Source organism: Mastigoproctus giganteus, chromosome 13 (genome assembly GCF_048544385.1).
Source record: "Mastigoproctus giganteus isolate SK-2022 chromosome 13, ASM4854438v1, whole genome shotgun sequence".
Lineage (NCBI taxonomy): Eukaryota > Metazoa > Arthropoda > Arachnida > Uropygi > Thelyphonidae > Mastigoproctus > Mastigoproctus giganteus.
In genome coordinates this window covers 100426352-100442160 of record NC_143587.1, presented here as the reverse complement: position 1 = coordinate 100442160, position 15809 = coordinate 100426352, and the positions used below count along the sequence as shown (strand labels likewise).

The window sequence follows — 15809 nt, the reverse complement described above, 5'->3', positions numbered from 1 at the left end:
AACTTTTTAAAACCTAAAATGCTTTGAATTTAATATAAATACTTGGAATTTTTCCTTGTAAATTAATACATCACTAACTACTATTTACTTTGTTTTAGGGTAACAACAGTATTGTAATATCAAAACACTTGAGGTGGTGGTTGTTGTTATTTGGTTTTTAGGAGCATTAGCAACTAAGGCCATATTGCTCCGGGGATATGTGGTGGTCATTACCTGACCTTTCCGCATCCTCCGTATTTGGTGGTCACGGGCTCGAACCCTGGTCTAATCAAGAAGCATGTGCTATGCACTGCTGCTCCTGCCCACTTGGCTACGGAGGTGCCAACACTTGAGTAGAATTTTTTTTTTTATATTATAATATAAAGTTTCATTAATGTGTGTTTTCTTTAAATCTTTATTAAAATTTTGAATTTCTTTCTTTGTCAGGTGAATTGTTCTGATAAAATGAGCAGATCTTGGTACAAGAAAGAACAAGAGGCAGATATGCATTCAGATAGTGATGAAGAATGTGGCAGTAATGAAAGCGATGTGGATTTATTGTTTGTTAAAGGAAGAAGAAGGACCAAAGCAAAAGGAATTCATACTATAATAGAGATGAAGAATATTTCAGGATCAAAAGACTTTAAAAGAATGCACACATTTCAAGAATTGCATTTCACCCTTTTTCAAGTATGACATATACATTCTTACTTAAATTTATAAATATTTGTAAACACTTAGAATTCCCATACAATTCTGGGGAGAGGAGTTGTTTTTTTTTTGTGGAAACCCACAAATGGGAATGCACATTTGGGGAACCTGTTTATTTAAGAGAGGAGAATAGGGCTTCATTTCTGAGTCATTCAACATTTGCACTTAAAATCTATAACTGAAATATAAAGACATATAAGGGCACCTTCACATTCGTGAGCAATAAGTATTTAATGTTGCTAAGCCAGCAAGCTAGAGCTTGATTTATCAGCATTCAGTGTTTAAAATGGTGTTTTCAAAGCCACCAGAGTAGGCCATATATTATCTAATATATATTTTTAAAATATTCATATGCACAGTATGCAAAAATATATGAACTTGCACATGTTTGACGTTTCATGCATTTAATGTTTTTTTTTTTATCCTTGTCAGGAACTAACAGAGGGTGTGCTGAAAGTGACAATCTGACTTTTTGCTTGTTGAGTAATGCTCAAACATCGGAAACACACTTCCATTTATTTACGAGATAATTCCAAATTTTATTTAAAAAAACCAACATTATCCTATTGATCTGGCTTGAGTGAAATTTGTAATGACTCCATGAGTATTTCTAAAAGATCGAAAAATAAAATTTCATGATAATCCATTGACTAGGAGTCAAATTGTTGCATGTGGCCAGATGGACAGGGAAAAGACATATAGGCACTTGTATGCATAAAAGCAGATGTACCTAAAAAGTGTTTTTTTTTTTTTTTTTGAGACCATGTCAGCCTACCACTTTATATTTAGAGTTGGACCTTTTTTCCCTATAATCTCTTATGTGTGTAATAATAAGAATATTGTCATTATATTTGTAATGTGTATTCACTGATTCTAACCTTAACTACAGATTTGCGGTAATTTCTTTAAGGAGAAAACATACGAATAGGCCTATACATAGAAAATGAAGTTAATTTTAGGAGAAAAGATGTTACAGATTCCTGTAACATCTTTTCATAACATGGACATAACATTCTATGGAGAGTACTGACCATGGAAGGGGGAAGACATATTACATTCATTTAAGAATATTCATCCTAGACTCAATATTACACTAGAAAGGGAAAATGCAGATATTAAGTCATTAAATTTTCTAAATTTCACACTTACTCAGGACTAGAATAAAATCCAATTTAACATTTTTCATAAACCAATAAACACTGGTATTCTTCTGCATTATAACAGCTATCACCCATTCACCTACAAAAGGTCTATTATCTTTAATCAATTTCTCAATGCCTATAAATATTCAATGACGGAATCTGCATTGGACTCAGAAATACAGATATTAACCAGCAGATTCTTAAACAGGGGTTACCTCCTTGTAACAAGCTAAGGATAGGATACAAAAAACTACACCAACCAACAATAGTAACATGAAAAAATACTTTTTTCTGTCCCACATGTTGAACAATGGCACAAACAGCTTAAAATGTTCTTTAAAGATTCTGTGATTCAAGATAGTGGCCAGATCAGTATACAGAAATTACATGCTATACTGAACAATTGCTTAGTCCTTTCCTCTTTCACAACACAAATAAATGACATGGTATACAATATTTTTTGTGGTGATTGTGACTTGTCTTACCAAGGATCAACGGAATTTCTGCTGAATTTTAGAATTAAACAGCACATGTCCTCAGTTCATGCTTCTTATTCAGCAGTGTCAGAATTAGCCTTTCATGCTGTTAATGAAAAGTGTATATTTTTATTCCGTTGGACACTTAAGTATTTTGGCATCAATGAGGCCAAAACACTTAAGTGTCCAACGTAATTATACGAGACTTAATTGCAGACACTGTTGAAATTAAATTACACAAGAATTCTATTAAAGTTCACCATCCATATCTAATCTCCAATTCGTGGTCTTTTACGTGCATGTGCAAAAACAAATAATCCCTATTTAAGCTTCATGCTCACGCATACTCAGTAATTTCCATTCCTATGATCACAACATATGGTTTGAAAAGCTTTGTCAGCTTCAGGAAAGAAAATCATTTTTCAAAATTTGCATTAAACTTTTTTTAATTGTGTTCAATTGATTTTTTAATTAATTATTTTTTGCTGTAATCATTTTGGGTTAATGTTATATTCATTTTAATTTCTGAAGAGTAGCATACGGCAGTGTTCTACATATCACATCCAGGTAAATTTCTCTTATTCTTCTACAAATATTAATAAGATATACAGCAGACTCTCGATTTACTGGGATCGTATTAACCGGGACCCTTCAAGACTCCAAAGAAAAAAAAAAAATCCACTGAAATTAATAAAATTCAAGTAATAAATAGAATATGTATAAACAGATATTTTGCAAGTCATAAATAAGCAACAAGAAGTGGTGTTATAAGTCATTATTGGGAGATGAACCGATTACCCTGCAACCCCTGCTGTCTTCACACCTTCACACCACTCAAATAAACAACAAAAAGAGAACAAATGTTTAGTTTCTTTTAGCGGATTGCTGTGTTCCATAGTACTGCAAAAAGAAAAATTTTCTTTCGTTATTTAAGTCAGGAGTGATTCAGTCATTTTTTTTTATAATAAATTTTTTTTGTTTAGAAACCGCAAAAATGATGGGTAAATGCAAAACAGTTGTGCTTTCAATTGAATAAAAACTTTAAATTATTGAAAAGTTGGAAAACAGTGCATCTGTTAAATCTTTAATGAACATTATAATGTTGGTGACCAAACCATATGCAACATTGTAAAAAAATAAAGGGAAGCTATTAGATTTTGCAGGCACATCTTATAGCATTCAAGGCATGACTAACAGAAAAAATTATGAAACTGTTTACATATGAGGACCTCAACAAGTGTTATAGTTTAGCCAACAAAGAGCAGAAGGAATTCCAGTCTCTCGGGCAGTTTGTGCAGAAAAGGCAAAATATTTTTTTGACGAATTAAAACTGCAGGGTGATTTTAATGCATCTTTTGGGTGGTTGACATGGTTTAAACAGAGGCACGGCATTCGTCAGATTTCCATTCAAGGTGAAAAACTAAGTAGTGATGCATCGGCCGCTCAAGAATTCACCAGTTTGTTTGTTTGTTATTTGGTTTTTAGGAGCATTAGCAACTAAGGCCATATTGCTTCAGAATATGCGGTGGTCATTCCCTGACCTTTCCGCATCCTCCGTATTTGGTGGTGATGGGCTCGAACCCCGGTCTAATCAAGAAATGCACTGCTGCTCCTTCCCACCTGGCTATGGAGGCGCCTGAATTCACCAGTGAGTTTCAAAAATTTATTATAACCAGTAAACTTGTGCCAGAGCAAATTTACAATGCTAATGAAACAGGATTGTACTGGAAATGTCTTCCGTCAAAAATTTTGGCTTATGAAACAGAGTTAAAAGCTCCAGGACATAAAATGCAAAAGCAAAGATTGACAGTTTTTTGCTGTGCAAATGCTGCTGGGACTTATTCTTTGAAACTCTGCATAATTGGAAAATCAGAAAAACCACAGACTTTTTCGAGTATTTCAATATAAAATTTACCTGTTGATTACTACAACAATAAGTCAGCCTGGATGGACAGGGAGATATTTTCCAGTTGGTTTAGAACTAAATTTGTGCCTTCAGTGCGGCAACATTTGGGGTCACTGAGCTTGCCACAAAAAGTTGCACTGCTATTAGGCAATGCACTAAGTCATCCCAATGAAGAAATTCTAAAATCAGACGATGGAAATATTTACCTTCCAATGTGACAGTTTTAATACAACCTATAGATCAAGGTGTCATCCAACAAATGAAAGCAACTTATCGCAGAAATTTATCTCTCAAGTTAGCGGAAGAAAATGTTTGTAATTTATTGACATTTTGGAAAACCTGACTGTATTGGATGTGATTTACGAAATTTTTTTTTTTTTTTTTTTAAGCTGTTTTTAAGTTTTTTGAAATGTGTGCGTAATTAACCTTTATACACATATATAAAATGTATATTATATATGTGTATACAGGTTAATGTATATTAACCTGTATATACATATATAAAATAGACATATTTTTACTCCATATACTGTCTTTTATTCCCTTTTATACATATATGCTGTCATGGATGGGTAGGACAGCTGGTATTATCACTATCCTTGGGTGGAAAAGACCCGCGTTTGAATCCTGTCAATAATGCGAGGAATTTTTATGGGTCTTTTTCACGATGTGGCTGAATTAGTCGGTATTCAGGCAAAGGTAGCATGGTTTATTTCCTATGGAAAGCTCAGGTTTTTCGTCCAGCAAACAGCAAACTGACTTCAGAACACACGCAATTTACAGACATATTATATATGTCTGTAAATACATATACATATATAACTTCTTGATGAGGTAACCTACTTCAAAGGTTACCCTTATTTTGAAATTACGACCTTGGCCTGGTGCATTCCAATTCCACTCAGATGCCATGCCCTTGAGATGTTTCAAGTTGCATGTGAATTTACCACAATTGAAATCCCTCAATTTTGTATCTTTTATCAGTAATTCTGAATGATTTGCACTTTTAAGATCTCTTGACCTTCATTTGATTTAAAAATAATAATAATAATAATAAATATATATATATATATATATATATATATATATTTTTTTTTTTTTTTTTTTTTTTTTGTATAGTTTAAGTACAATTAGTAAAATAGGTAAGATATAGAATAAATATATTTCATATTAGATAAGCTGGTAGCTACTTAACCCTATAATAGCCATAACTGGTCCACGAGGCCAAACCTAGTAAAGGATAATCATTAGTCAAAAGCAAAAGTAAAAATAAAACAATTAATAAACATAATAATAATATATATATCAAGTCAATTATAGGTCATGGGATACATTGAAAGGGACTTTATCGAGGGCTAACCCTTTCAATATGTCCCCCTACAATTAACCGAGCTATCAGTTTCTGATATCATCTGCCTGTTTAACACAGTCAAAAGGTAATTTATGAGATAAATGGTTAAGAAGAATTTACTTTTACTTTTGACTAATGATTATCCTTTACTAGGTTTGGCCTTGTGGACCAGTTATGGCTATTATAGGGTTAAGTAGCTACCAGCTTATCTAATATGAAATATATTTATTCTATATCTCACCTATTTTACTAATTATACTTAAACTATACAAAAATATTTAATAAGACTGATGTAATGTTCTATCTAGATATGTATAGATGGCATTAATCAGTTCTTGTTTAGTTTACTTTACATAAGATATTTATTAATTTTCTATATTTGATATATATATATATATATATATATATAAAATATAATGTCCATAAAAATTAGTACAGAAGTGTTCAATGTCCTGGAATCAAGTAAGATACAAGAATAGTTTATATATGCATGTATATGCACAGTAAAATCCCATTATCCTGTTTTAATAAAATTTTTACTATAATAAAAATGTTTTTAGGTCTCAGCAAATTTATCATATTATTATAATTTTCATTTCTTTGTAATTCTCTTTTGAGCAAATCACTTTAGACAAAAAATTCATTCAGTACAATAAATTATTTTCGAAGTCCACCTATGCCTAAATGTACTGGTTTGGAAGAAAAGAAAAACTGTGTTGGAAAATTATGTATGGCACTGGGTAGCCCAAATTGTAAATGCAGTTATGGGAGTCTTTGCATGAATAAAAATATGGCAAAAGAACGCAATGTTATGCCCACTATGTTTTCCACATTTTTTATTAAATCATATTCCTCCTTCCCAAAAACATTGAAAACCAAAGCATCCAACCTCCCCAAAAATGTTCAACCAGTACTAGGTTTTATTTAGTAATAAAGTTGAGGGGGAAAAAAATTTCCAAAAAATTTTCTGCCCAATTTTTGAAATATCCAAGAATTGATTTAGTTCCCAGTGAAACTAACTGCTATTTACTTTGAAGAAAAGACAATGCTTAGCTTATATCATCACAATCAACAAATCTCAGGGTCAAATTTTTAACAAAGTTGCCATTTTTGCTCATGGACAACTTTACTTAGCACATAATTTTTGTGCAATATTTGTAATTTTTTTTAAAGGATGATATAGTCATAAAAACTTATAAAATTGTATTATTACTTGAATCTGTCCCACTGACACCTTTGCTGGTAATGTACAGAGCTGAGGGAAAACTTTTTATAATTACTTCAATATTAATCTTTACTTCTCTGAAACAGTTTTGGTGAATTATTCACCACAGGTATTCTCGTAAGTAAATAAAAAAAATGAAAGATGCAATTTTCAAAAAAAAAAAAAAAAAATATCATTTATACTTTGGCACAACCACCGGTCAGAAGAGTTTACGCTAAATCATAAATACAATCATTAATCGTATTTAGCAGCCATGGGCTTGAACCACAGTCCACTCAAAGAATGTTTGCTACTGCTCTCACTCCCAACTACTAGGCTATGTCAGACCTAAAAAACTGTTCTTGTTTATATTCCAGTATAACAACCAAGTCAATTTTCTGAAGTTTTTTTTCCTCAGAATATTCAGAGTGTGTGCTACTGCTCTCTCACTCCTGGCCACTTGACTACTGAATATAGTCAAGTGGCCAGGAGTGAGAGAGCAGTAGCACACTTCGGCTGTAGTTACTTCCCCCACCCCTTTATTTTGTAGAGTAACTGTAATTTTTTAAAATTTTCTCAAACCAAAGAAAACATACAAAAAGCAAATTGAGACAGTAACAAAACAGGGATGTTTTCATGATTTGATGCTCTCCTGCTTACATTCATATAAGTTCACTCAACTGACAGAATAAGTATCAGAACTAGTGTAAGTTGAAAGCACATATTTTTGATTACATGAAAGTTAAATTTCCAAATTAATGTAAATAGCTACAATAAGTTGAACCAATATATTGTATTTCTGAATGTATGGCATTTCTTATAAATAAAATAGTGATATTCTCTCTGAACAAAATATTTTTACTTTTATAGCACATATTTTGTCATTATATTTATTTATTATTGATTTTAAAGTCAATATTTAAGTAAAATAAAACAGACATTACTTCTTCTACATATTATAAAAGTGAAGCAGAATTTATCTGAACAAATAATGATTCTTTTTAAATAATTTTCAACAATATTCATTCACATGAAATTTTGGTTTAACAAAATTATTTGTGTAACCCATTTGTTGCAACAGGGTTTTACTGTACTGCCATTTGTTCAGATTTGCAACTATTAATTCTTTTGATTATTAGCATTAGTAGAGGCATATGATGCAAGAAAGCAAGCTTATTCAGCATCAGCCAAAAAAAAAAAAAAAACACACACCACTCCTATTTCACCCCTCCGTTCGTTCGAAATACCTGTCCAGTTGAGCTTTAAATTTGTTTAGGCTATCAACTTCAACAACAAGTGATGGAAGTCGGTTCCACCAACCAACCACCCGCTGGCCAAAGGCAAATTTCCGCACATCTATCCGACATCCGTCTTTCCTCAATTTGAATTTATGCCCTCTGAGGTGATTATTCTGAGCAAGATGAAGAATCCCATTGGCATTGAGCATGCTCAAACCATTCAAAGCCTTATACACCTCTATCAGATCACCTCGCCGGTGCCTAGTCTCCAGACTCTGTAATTTGCAAAACTTAAGCCTTTCTTCGTAAGAGCAACCCTTTGTTCCATTCACTAATCTTGTTGCCCTTCTCTGTACCCGTTCCAGCAGCTCTACATCCTTCTTGAAATGAGGCCTCCAGACCTGTATACAGTACTCAAGATGCGGCCTAACCATTGCCTTATACAATGGAATAATCACCTCCTTATCCCTGCTAGAAAAATTCCTGTATATCATTGACAAGACACCATGAGCTACTCTTGCAGCCCGTCTGCACTGCTCAGAGAACTTCATATCTGCCTGCACAATTACCCCCAGGTCCTATTCATTCTCCACCACTGTCAGTCTAGTACCGCAGAGTTGATACGTTGCTCTGGGGTTACTGTTTCCCATATGTAGTACTTTACATTTGTCAATGTTAAACTTCATTTGCCACCTCTCAGCCCATCTGTTCAACCTTTCCAGATCCTGTTGCAGCAGCATAGCGTCAGTAGTGTCCTTAACAACCCTGCCAACCTTTGTATCATCTGCAAACTTCGACATTAAACTTGATATCCCATCATCAATATCATTCATAAACACCGAAAACAATGGACCCAACACTGAACCCTGAGGAACTCCACTAATAACATTAGTCCACGTTGAGCAGTGTCCATTGATTACCACTCTGTCTTCTGCCACTCAACCATCCCCTTATCCATAGCAGCAATTTGCCTCCAATGCCACATTGCTCCAATTTGTGCAGCAGTCTTCCATGTGCAACAGTATCAAAAGCCTTTCTAAGATTACTTAACAGAATTACTTAGCAGAATTACTTAACAAGTACAGGTCACTGTTGAACAAAAGCTGAGAATTAGGGTTGAATTTGAAAGTGTCTGCAATTCTGCCCAGACACAATAGGAGGGAGTATATGATGAGAGCCTTGTCGATCAATTCGGCCCTGGAAAGATTGTGCAAGGCTCAAGGGGTAGAATTTTTTTCAGCCTGGACTGTACTTGCTAACAGGAGAGATTGCTTCTACAGGGATGGGATACACTTAAATAGAAAGGGTGCAAGAATATTTGCTGATGCTAACGAGGCAGTGTTAGGTGGGTCGGAAAACTGCTAGCTTGGGGGGAGACAAAGACCAATAGATTGACAGTAGCCGCTGGCAGAGGTGAAAGAGATTCTTGCACTGCTTCTATTAGAATGAGCAGAAGCCTGAAAAACAAGATGCATGGTATTTCAGAGACTGCTGGGAGCCATTGCAGTACAAGTAAACACATGGGTTGTGTTAGGGTAGCTAAGAATAGAAACAGGTGCAGGTATACTTCCGTGTACACCAATGCTAGGAGTTTAGTAAATAAATTTGATGAATTTGAGGTATTGCTCAAAACATCGAAGGCAGATATTGTAGGGATATCAGAGACGTGGTGTCACACAGATATAAGGGATGCAGAACTGCAATTTGGGGAGTACAACGTCTACAGAAAGGATAGACAGGATAGGAAGGGGGGAGGGGTTATGCTATTAGTTAAGAAACACATAAAAACCAAGGAAGTGAAGCCAGTCGACATCGCTGGACAGTGCAGTGTGGAGTCAGTTTGGTGTGACATAAACATTGGGAGATGAAAATTGAGAGTAGGAGTGTGCTATAGGCCTAATGACTCTGATGAGTATAATAAGGAACTGTACAGGGAAATAGAGTGGGCCAGTAAATCAGAGTGTCTTATAATGGGAGATTTTAATTTCCCAGATATTGACTGGAATTTGGGGGCTGGTTACTCACACACTAGCAGGGCTTTTGTGGATTTATTGGATGATTGTTTTCTACATCAGCATGTTCGGGAGGCAACTAGAGGGAGTAATACTATTGATTTGATTATCAGCAGTGATTCTTCATGCATTAAGAATCTGCAGATAAATGAACCACTAGGTGGCAGTGATCACAGTGTGCTGAAGTGGGATTTACTCAAAGAGGTAACTACCATTAGGGGTAAAGGGAAGGGTTATTGCTTCTGTAAAGGCGACTACTATGGACTGAGACAGTATTTAAATTCTATACAGTGGGACCCACTGATGATGTCACCAACAGCAAATTCAAAATGGGAAGCATTCAAAGAACTTATCTTGGAAGCTACTAGGCTTTACATACCAACTAAGAAATATTGTTCAAGGTTTAGGCCAAAATGGATGTCAGATGAACTAATGAGGCATATGGCAGAGAAGAAAAATGCATGGGATACATACAAATTAACACATGACACAGAAGCCTATGATATATACAAGTTGATATGCAACCAAGTTACAAAGGAGGTTAGGCAGGCGAAGGCAGATTACGAGAAATCCTTGGCAAGGGATGCAAAGAAAAACAGCAAAGAGTTCTTTACTTATGTAAACTCTAGAAGGAAGGGGATGAATCAGATTGGTCCACTCGATATTGATGGGTCAAGTGTTGATGATCCTGCTCAGGTAGCTAACACACTAAATGAATATTTTGCATCAACATTCACACATGAGGAGTTATTCAGCGAGGGGAATGCCAGAGGTGTATTCAACTCTAGCAGTAAGCTACAGAATCTTGAAATAACTGGGAGTAAAGTGGAGGAGAAACTGTTGAAGATAAACACAAGAAAGGCACCCGGGGTGGATGGGATCTATCCAGTTATATTAAAGGAGGAAGCAAAGGAAGTAAGCAAACCCTTAGCCATAATTATGAGAACTACCTTGGACTCAGGGGAGGTACCCATAGAGTGGAAATGTGCAAATCTGACCCCAATTCACAAAGGAGGATCAAAGGCTGACACAAGTAATTATAGACCTGTGAGCTTAACTTCTGTTCCAGGAAAATTAATGGAGGCACTGGTTAAAGAAGCACTGCAGGATCATTTAGACAAGACTTCAGTTATAGCTCAGACACAACATGGTTTTGTTAAGGGGAAGTCTTGCCTGACCAACTTGATTGGATACTATGATGCAGTCACAAAAGAACTGGATGCAGGGAATAACTTTGATATTATATACTTGGATCTTAGAAAGGCTTTTGATACTGTTGCACATGGAAGACTGCTACACAAATTGGAGCAGTGTGACATTGGAGGCAAATTGCTGCTATGGATAAAGGGGTGGTTGAGGGGAAGAAGACAGAGATTGGTAATCGATGGACACTGCTCATCGTGGACTAATGTTATTAGTGGAGTCCCTCAGGGCTCAGTGTTGGGTCCATTATTGTTTTCTGTATTTATAAATGATATTGATGATGGTATATCGGGCTTAATGTCCAAATTTGCAGACGATACAAAGGTTGGCAGGGTTGTCAAGGACACTACTGACACTATGCTGCTGCAACAGGATCTGGAAAGGTTGAGCAGATGGGTTGAGAGGTGGCAAATGAAGTTTAACATTGACAAATGTAAAGTACTACACATGGGAAACAGCAACCCCAGAGCAACGTATCAACTCTGTGGTACTACACTGACAGTGGTAGAGAATGAAAGGGACTTGGGAGTGGTTGTGCAGGCAGATATGAAGTTCTCTGAGCAGTGCAGACGGGCTGCAAGAGTAGCTCATGGAGTATTGTCAATGATATACAGGAATTTTTCCAGCAGGGATAAGGAGGTGATTATTCCATTGTATAAGGCGATGGTCAGTCCACACCTAGAGTACTGTATACAGGTCTGGAGGCCTCATTTCAAGAAGGATGTAGAGCTGCTGGAACGAGTACAGAGAACGAGTACACTTTAGCCAGCGGGTGGTTGGTTGGTGGAACAGACTTCCATCCCTTGTGGTGGAGTTTGATAGCCTAAATAAGTTTAAGGCTCAGCTGGACAGGTATTTTGAACGAACAGAGGGGTGAAGTGGAAGTGAGTTTTTTTTTTTTTTTTTTTTTTTTTGGCTGATGCTGCATAAGCTTGCTTTCTTGCATCAAATGCCTCTACTAATGCTAAAGATCCAAATATATAATATCAAAGTTATTCCCTGCATCCAGTTCTTTTGTGACTACATCATAGTATCCAATCAAATTGGTCAGGCAAGACCTGCCCTTAACAAAACCATGCTGCGTCTGAGCTATAACTGAATTCTTGTCTAGATGATCCTGCAGTGGTTCTTTAACCAGTGCCTCCATTAATTTACCTGGAACAGAAGTTAAACTAACAGGTCTATAATTACTTGTGTCAGCCTTTGATCCTCCTTTATGAATTGGGGTTACATTTGCACATCTCCAGTCTATGGGTACCTCCCCTGAGTCCAAAGAAGCTCTCATAATTATGGCTAGGGGTTTGCTTACTTCCTTTGCTGCCTCCTTTAATATAACTGGATAGATCCCATCCACCCCAGGTGCCTTTTTTATGTTTATCCTCAACAATCTCTCCTCCACTTTCCTCTCAGTTATTACAAAATCATCCAGCTCACTGCCAATGTTTACTTTACCTACATCATTCTCCTTCCTGAATAACTCCTCATGCATGAATGTAGATGCAAAATACTCGTTTAGATTGTTAGCCACTTGTGCAGGATCCTCAACTGTTGAACCATCAATATCCAGTGGACCAATCTGATTCATCCCTTTCCTTCTTGAGTTTAAATATTGAAAGAACTCTTTTCTGTTTTTCTTTGCATCCTTGGCCAAGGATTTTTCGTAGTCTGCCTTTGCCTGCCTAATCTCCTTTGTGACTTGGTTACAGACCAACTTATATCTATCATAGGCTTCCATGTCACCCATTAATTTGTATGTATTCCATGCATTTTTCTTCTCTGCCACATGTCTCATTAGTTCATCTGACAACCATTTAGGCCTAAACCTTGAACAATATTTCTTAGTTGGTATGTAAAGCCTGGTAGCCTCCAAGATTAGTTCCTTGAATGCTTCCCATTTTGAGTTTGCTGTTGGTAACATCATCAGTTGGTCCCACTGTATAGAATTTAAATACTGTCTCAGACCATCATAGTCGCCTTTACGAAAACAAAAACCCTTCCCTTTACCTCTGATGGTAGTTACCTCCTTGAGTAAATCCCACTTCAACACACTGTGATCACTGCCACCTAGTGGTTCATTTATCTGCAGATTATTAATGCATGAAGAATCACTACTGATAATCAGATCAAGAGTATTGCTCCCTCTTGTTGCCTCACGAACATGCTGATGTAGAAAACAATCATCCAATAAATCCACAAAAGCCTTGCTAGTGTGCGAGTGACCAACCCACAAATTCCAGTCAGTATCTGGGAAATTAAAATCCCCCATTATAAGACTCTGATTTACTGGCCAGCTCTATTTCCCTGAACAATATCTTATTATACTCATCAGAGTCATTAGGCCTATAGCACACTCCTACTCTCAATTTTGATTTCCCTATGCTTATGTCACACCAAACTGACTCGACACTGCCCTGTCCATCGATGTCGACTGGCTTCACTTCCTTGGACTTTATGTGTTTCTTAACTAATAGCATAACCCCTCCTCCCCTCCTGTCCTGTCTATCCTTTCTATACACATTGTATTCCCCAAATTCCAGTTCCGCATTCCTTATATCTGTGTGACACCACGTCTCTGATATCCCAACAATATCTGCCGTTGATGTTTTGAGCAATACCTCAAATTCATCAAATTTATTTACCAAACTCCTAGCATTGGTGTACACGCAGGTATACATGCACCTGTTTCTATTCTTAGCTACCCTAACACAACCCATGTGTTTACTTGTACCGCAATGACTCCCAGCAGTCTCTGAAATATCCTGCATCTTGTTTTTCAGGCTTCTGCTCGTTTCAATAGAAGCAGTGCAAGAATCACTTCCACCTCTGCCAGTGGCTACTGTTAATCTATTAGTCCTTGTATCCCCTCCACCCCAACTAGCAGTTTTCAGACCCACCTAACACTGCCTCGACAGCATCAGCAAAAATTCTTGCACCCTTTCTATTTAAGTGGAACCCATCCCTGTAGAAGCAATCTCTCCTGTTAACAAGTACAGTCCAGGCTGAAAAAAATTCTACCCCTTGAGCCTTGCACAATCCCTCCAGGGCCGAATTGATCGACAAGGCTCTCATCATATACTCCCTCCTATCGTGTCTGGGCAGAATTGCAGACACTTTCAAATTCAACCCTAATTCACGGCTTTTTTTCAACAGTGACCTGTACTTGCTAAGTAATTCCGCCGGTCTCCTATTCTTAATATCATTAGTGCCAACGTGTACAACTATATCACCTTTTGTGCCCTTAAAAGATGATATCCGCTCTACAACGTCATCAACCTTTGCCCCTGGCAGACATACCCTGGTCCTATTCCACCTATCCTTTTTACAAAGCATGTTCCCCGTTTCCCTGACAATAGAGTCACCAACAACTACTAGTTCCTGTGGGACCAGCGCATTCTGCCTAGGGGGCTGCCTCTGTGTTGCCTGATGACCAAGTGCAAGCTCTGGCATTGATGTGGACAGCTGAGAACTTGATGGGCCCCTCAATTTATTTCCTTCGAGGGCATCCACCCTGTCCTTCAAGCTCTCATAAAGGCCCATAACAACGCTGAGTTGTCGCCTGATTTCCTTGCACTCCTTACATCGTGCACACACAAAGACATCTCCCTTGGCAGTATCATGTCCCGTATCCGACTGCTCAAACATCAAGCAAACAGTGCATTTTAAAAGACTGTGATTCAGAGGGCAACTGCCCCCCTCAGTTCTCCCCTGAACCACAGCACTCCCATTAGCTTGAGCCTTTTGCTTTGCTGCTCTGGTCAGAGTCATGATTCCGATTTAATTCAATAAAATTTCAAAACAAAAATTAAATCCTTAAGTTATATCCCAAAACAGTTATGTTATATTTTTTTTTTCGGTATCTAGTGTTTTCTACGAGTTCCCTTTATACAACTTCCGTATCACGTGTACCACTATAGTTATATATTAATTATTTGTTACGATTAAGTCGTTATATATATATATATAGAGTTAAAAATACAATTTAATTGACAATAAAGTTTATCAAGATTAATAGATTTACTGATTAATTGACAATATTATATTATGCACTATACTACACTAAGCTTATGCTATCGTGTAAAAATGGCGGGAATTCTCGAACAGTACTTCGACGGACTCGTAAGTATTGATTAGCTTCTTCCAAATCTCGCTATCTCAATTTAGAATAAACTATGGATCCTATAAGGATACTTATAGAAGATTGAATAACTAATTAAATTTCTGTTTTTTCCTAGCAGTATATTAAATTTATTTACAATATTTTAAATGGCAAGTTTCTAAATCTTATTGCTTTAGTTTATCTTCTCTTGCTGCTTGGGATATTGATGTTTATGTTTGTTATAATATTTATTTTTGTGTAGGCAGCTCGAGATGGCAATGTTGACATCATTGAGACCATATTAGATAATCTTGGTCCTGAACGATCAAAGCAGCATATTAATCAGCTTGAGGAAAAGGAATTGTCTCCCTTACATTATGCTGTTCGATATAATCATATAGATGTTGTGCATGTATTGCTTGATAGAGGAGCAGGTTAGTATTTTATATTAGCAAATTAAACTTTTTACACTTTGTGTTTCTCTAAGACAT

At 36.4% G+C, this 15809-nt stretch overlaps 1 protein-coding gene across 1 annotated transcript in view; it reads left to right on the top strand.

Annotated features, from left to right (window-relative positions):
* Positions 1-15809, top strand: part of LOC150076305 (transient receptor potential cation channel subfamily A member 1 homolog) — a 379883-nt gene that overhangs the window by 21678 nt on the left and 342396 nt on the right. Inside the window, exons 2-3 of the mRNA XM_090387313.1 lie at positions 427-669; positions 15581-15752. Of these exons, the coding sequence (XP_090243439.1) occupies positions 445-669; positions 15581-15752 (397 nt within the window). The 5' untranslated portion in view covers positions 427-444. The remainder of the gene's footprint in view (positions 1-426; positions 670-15580; positions 15753-15809) is intronic.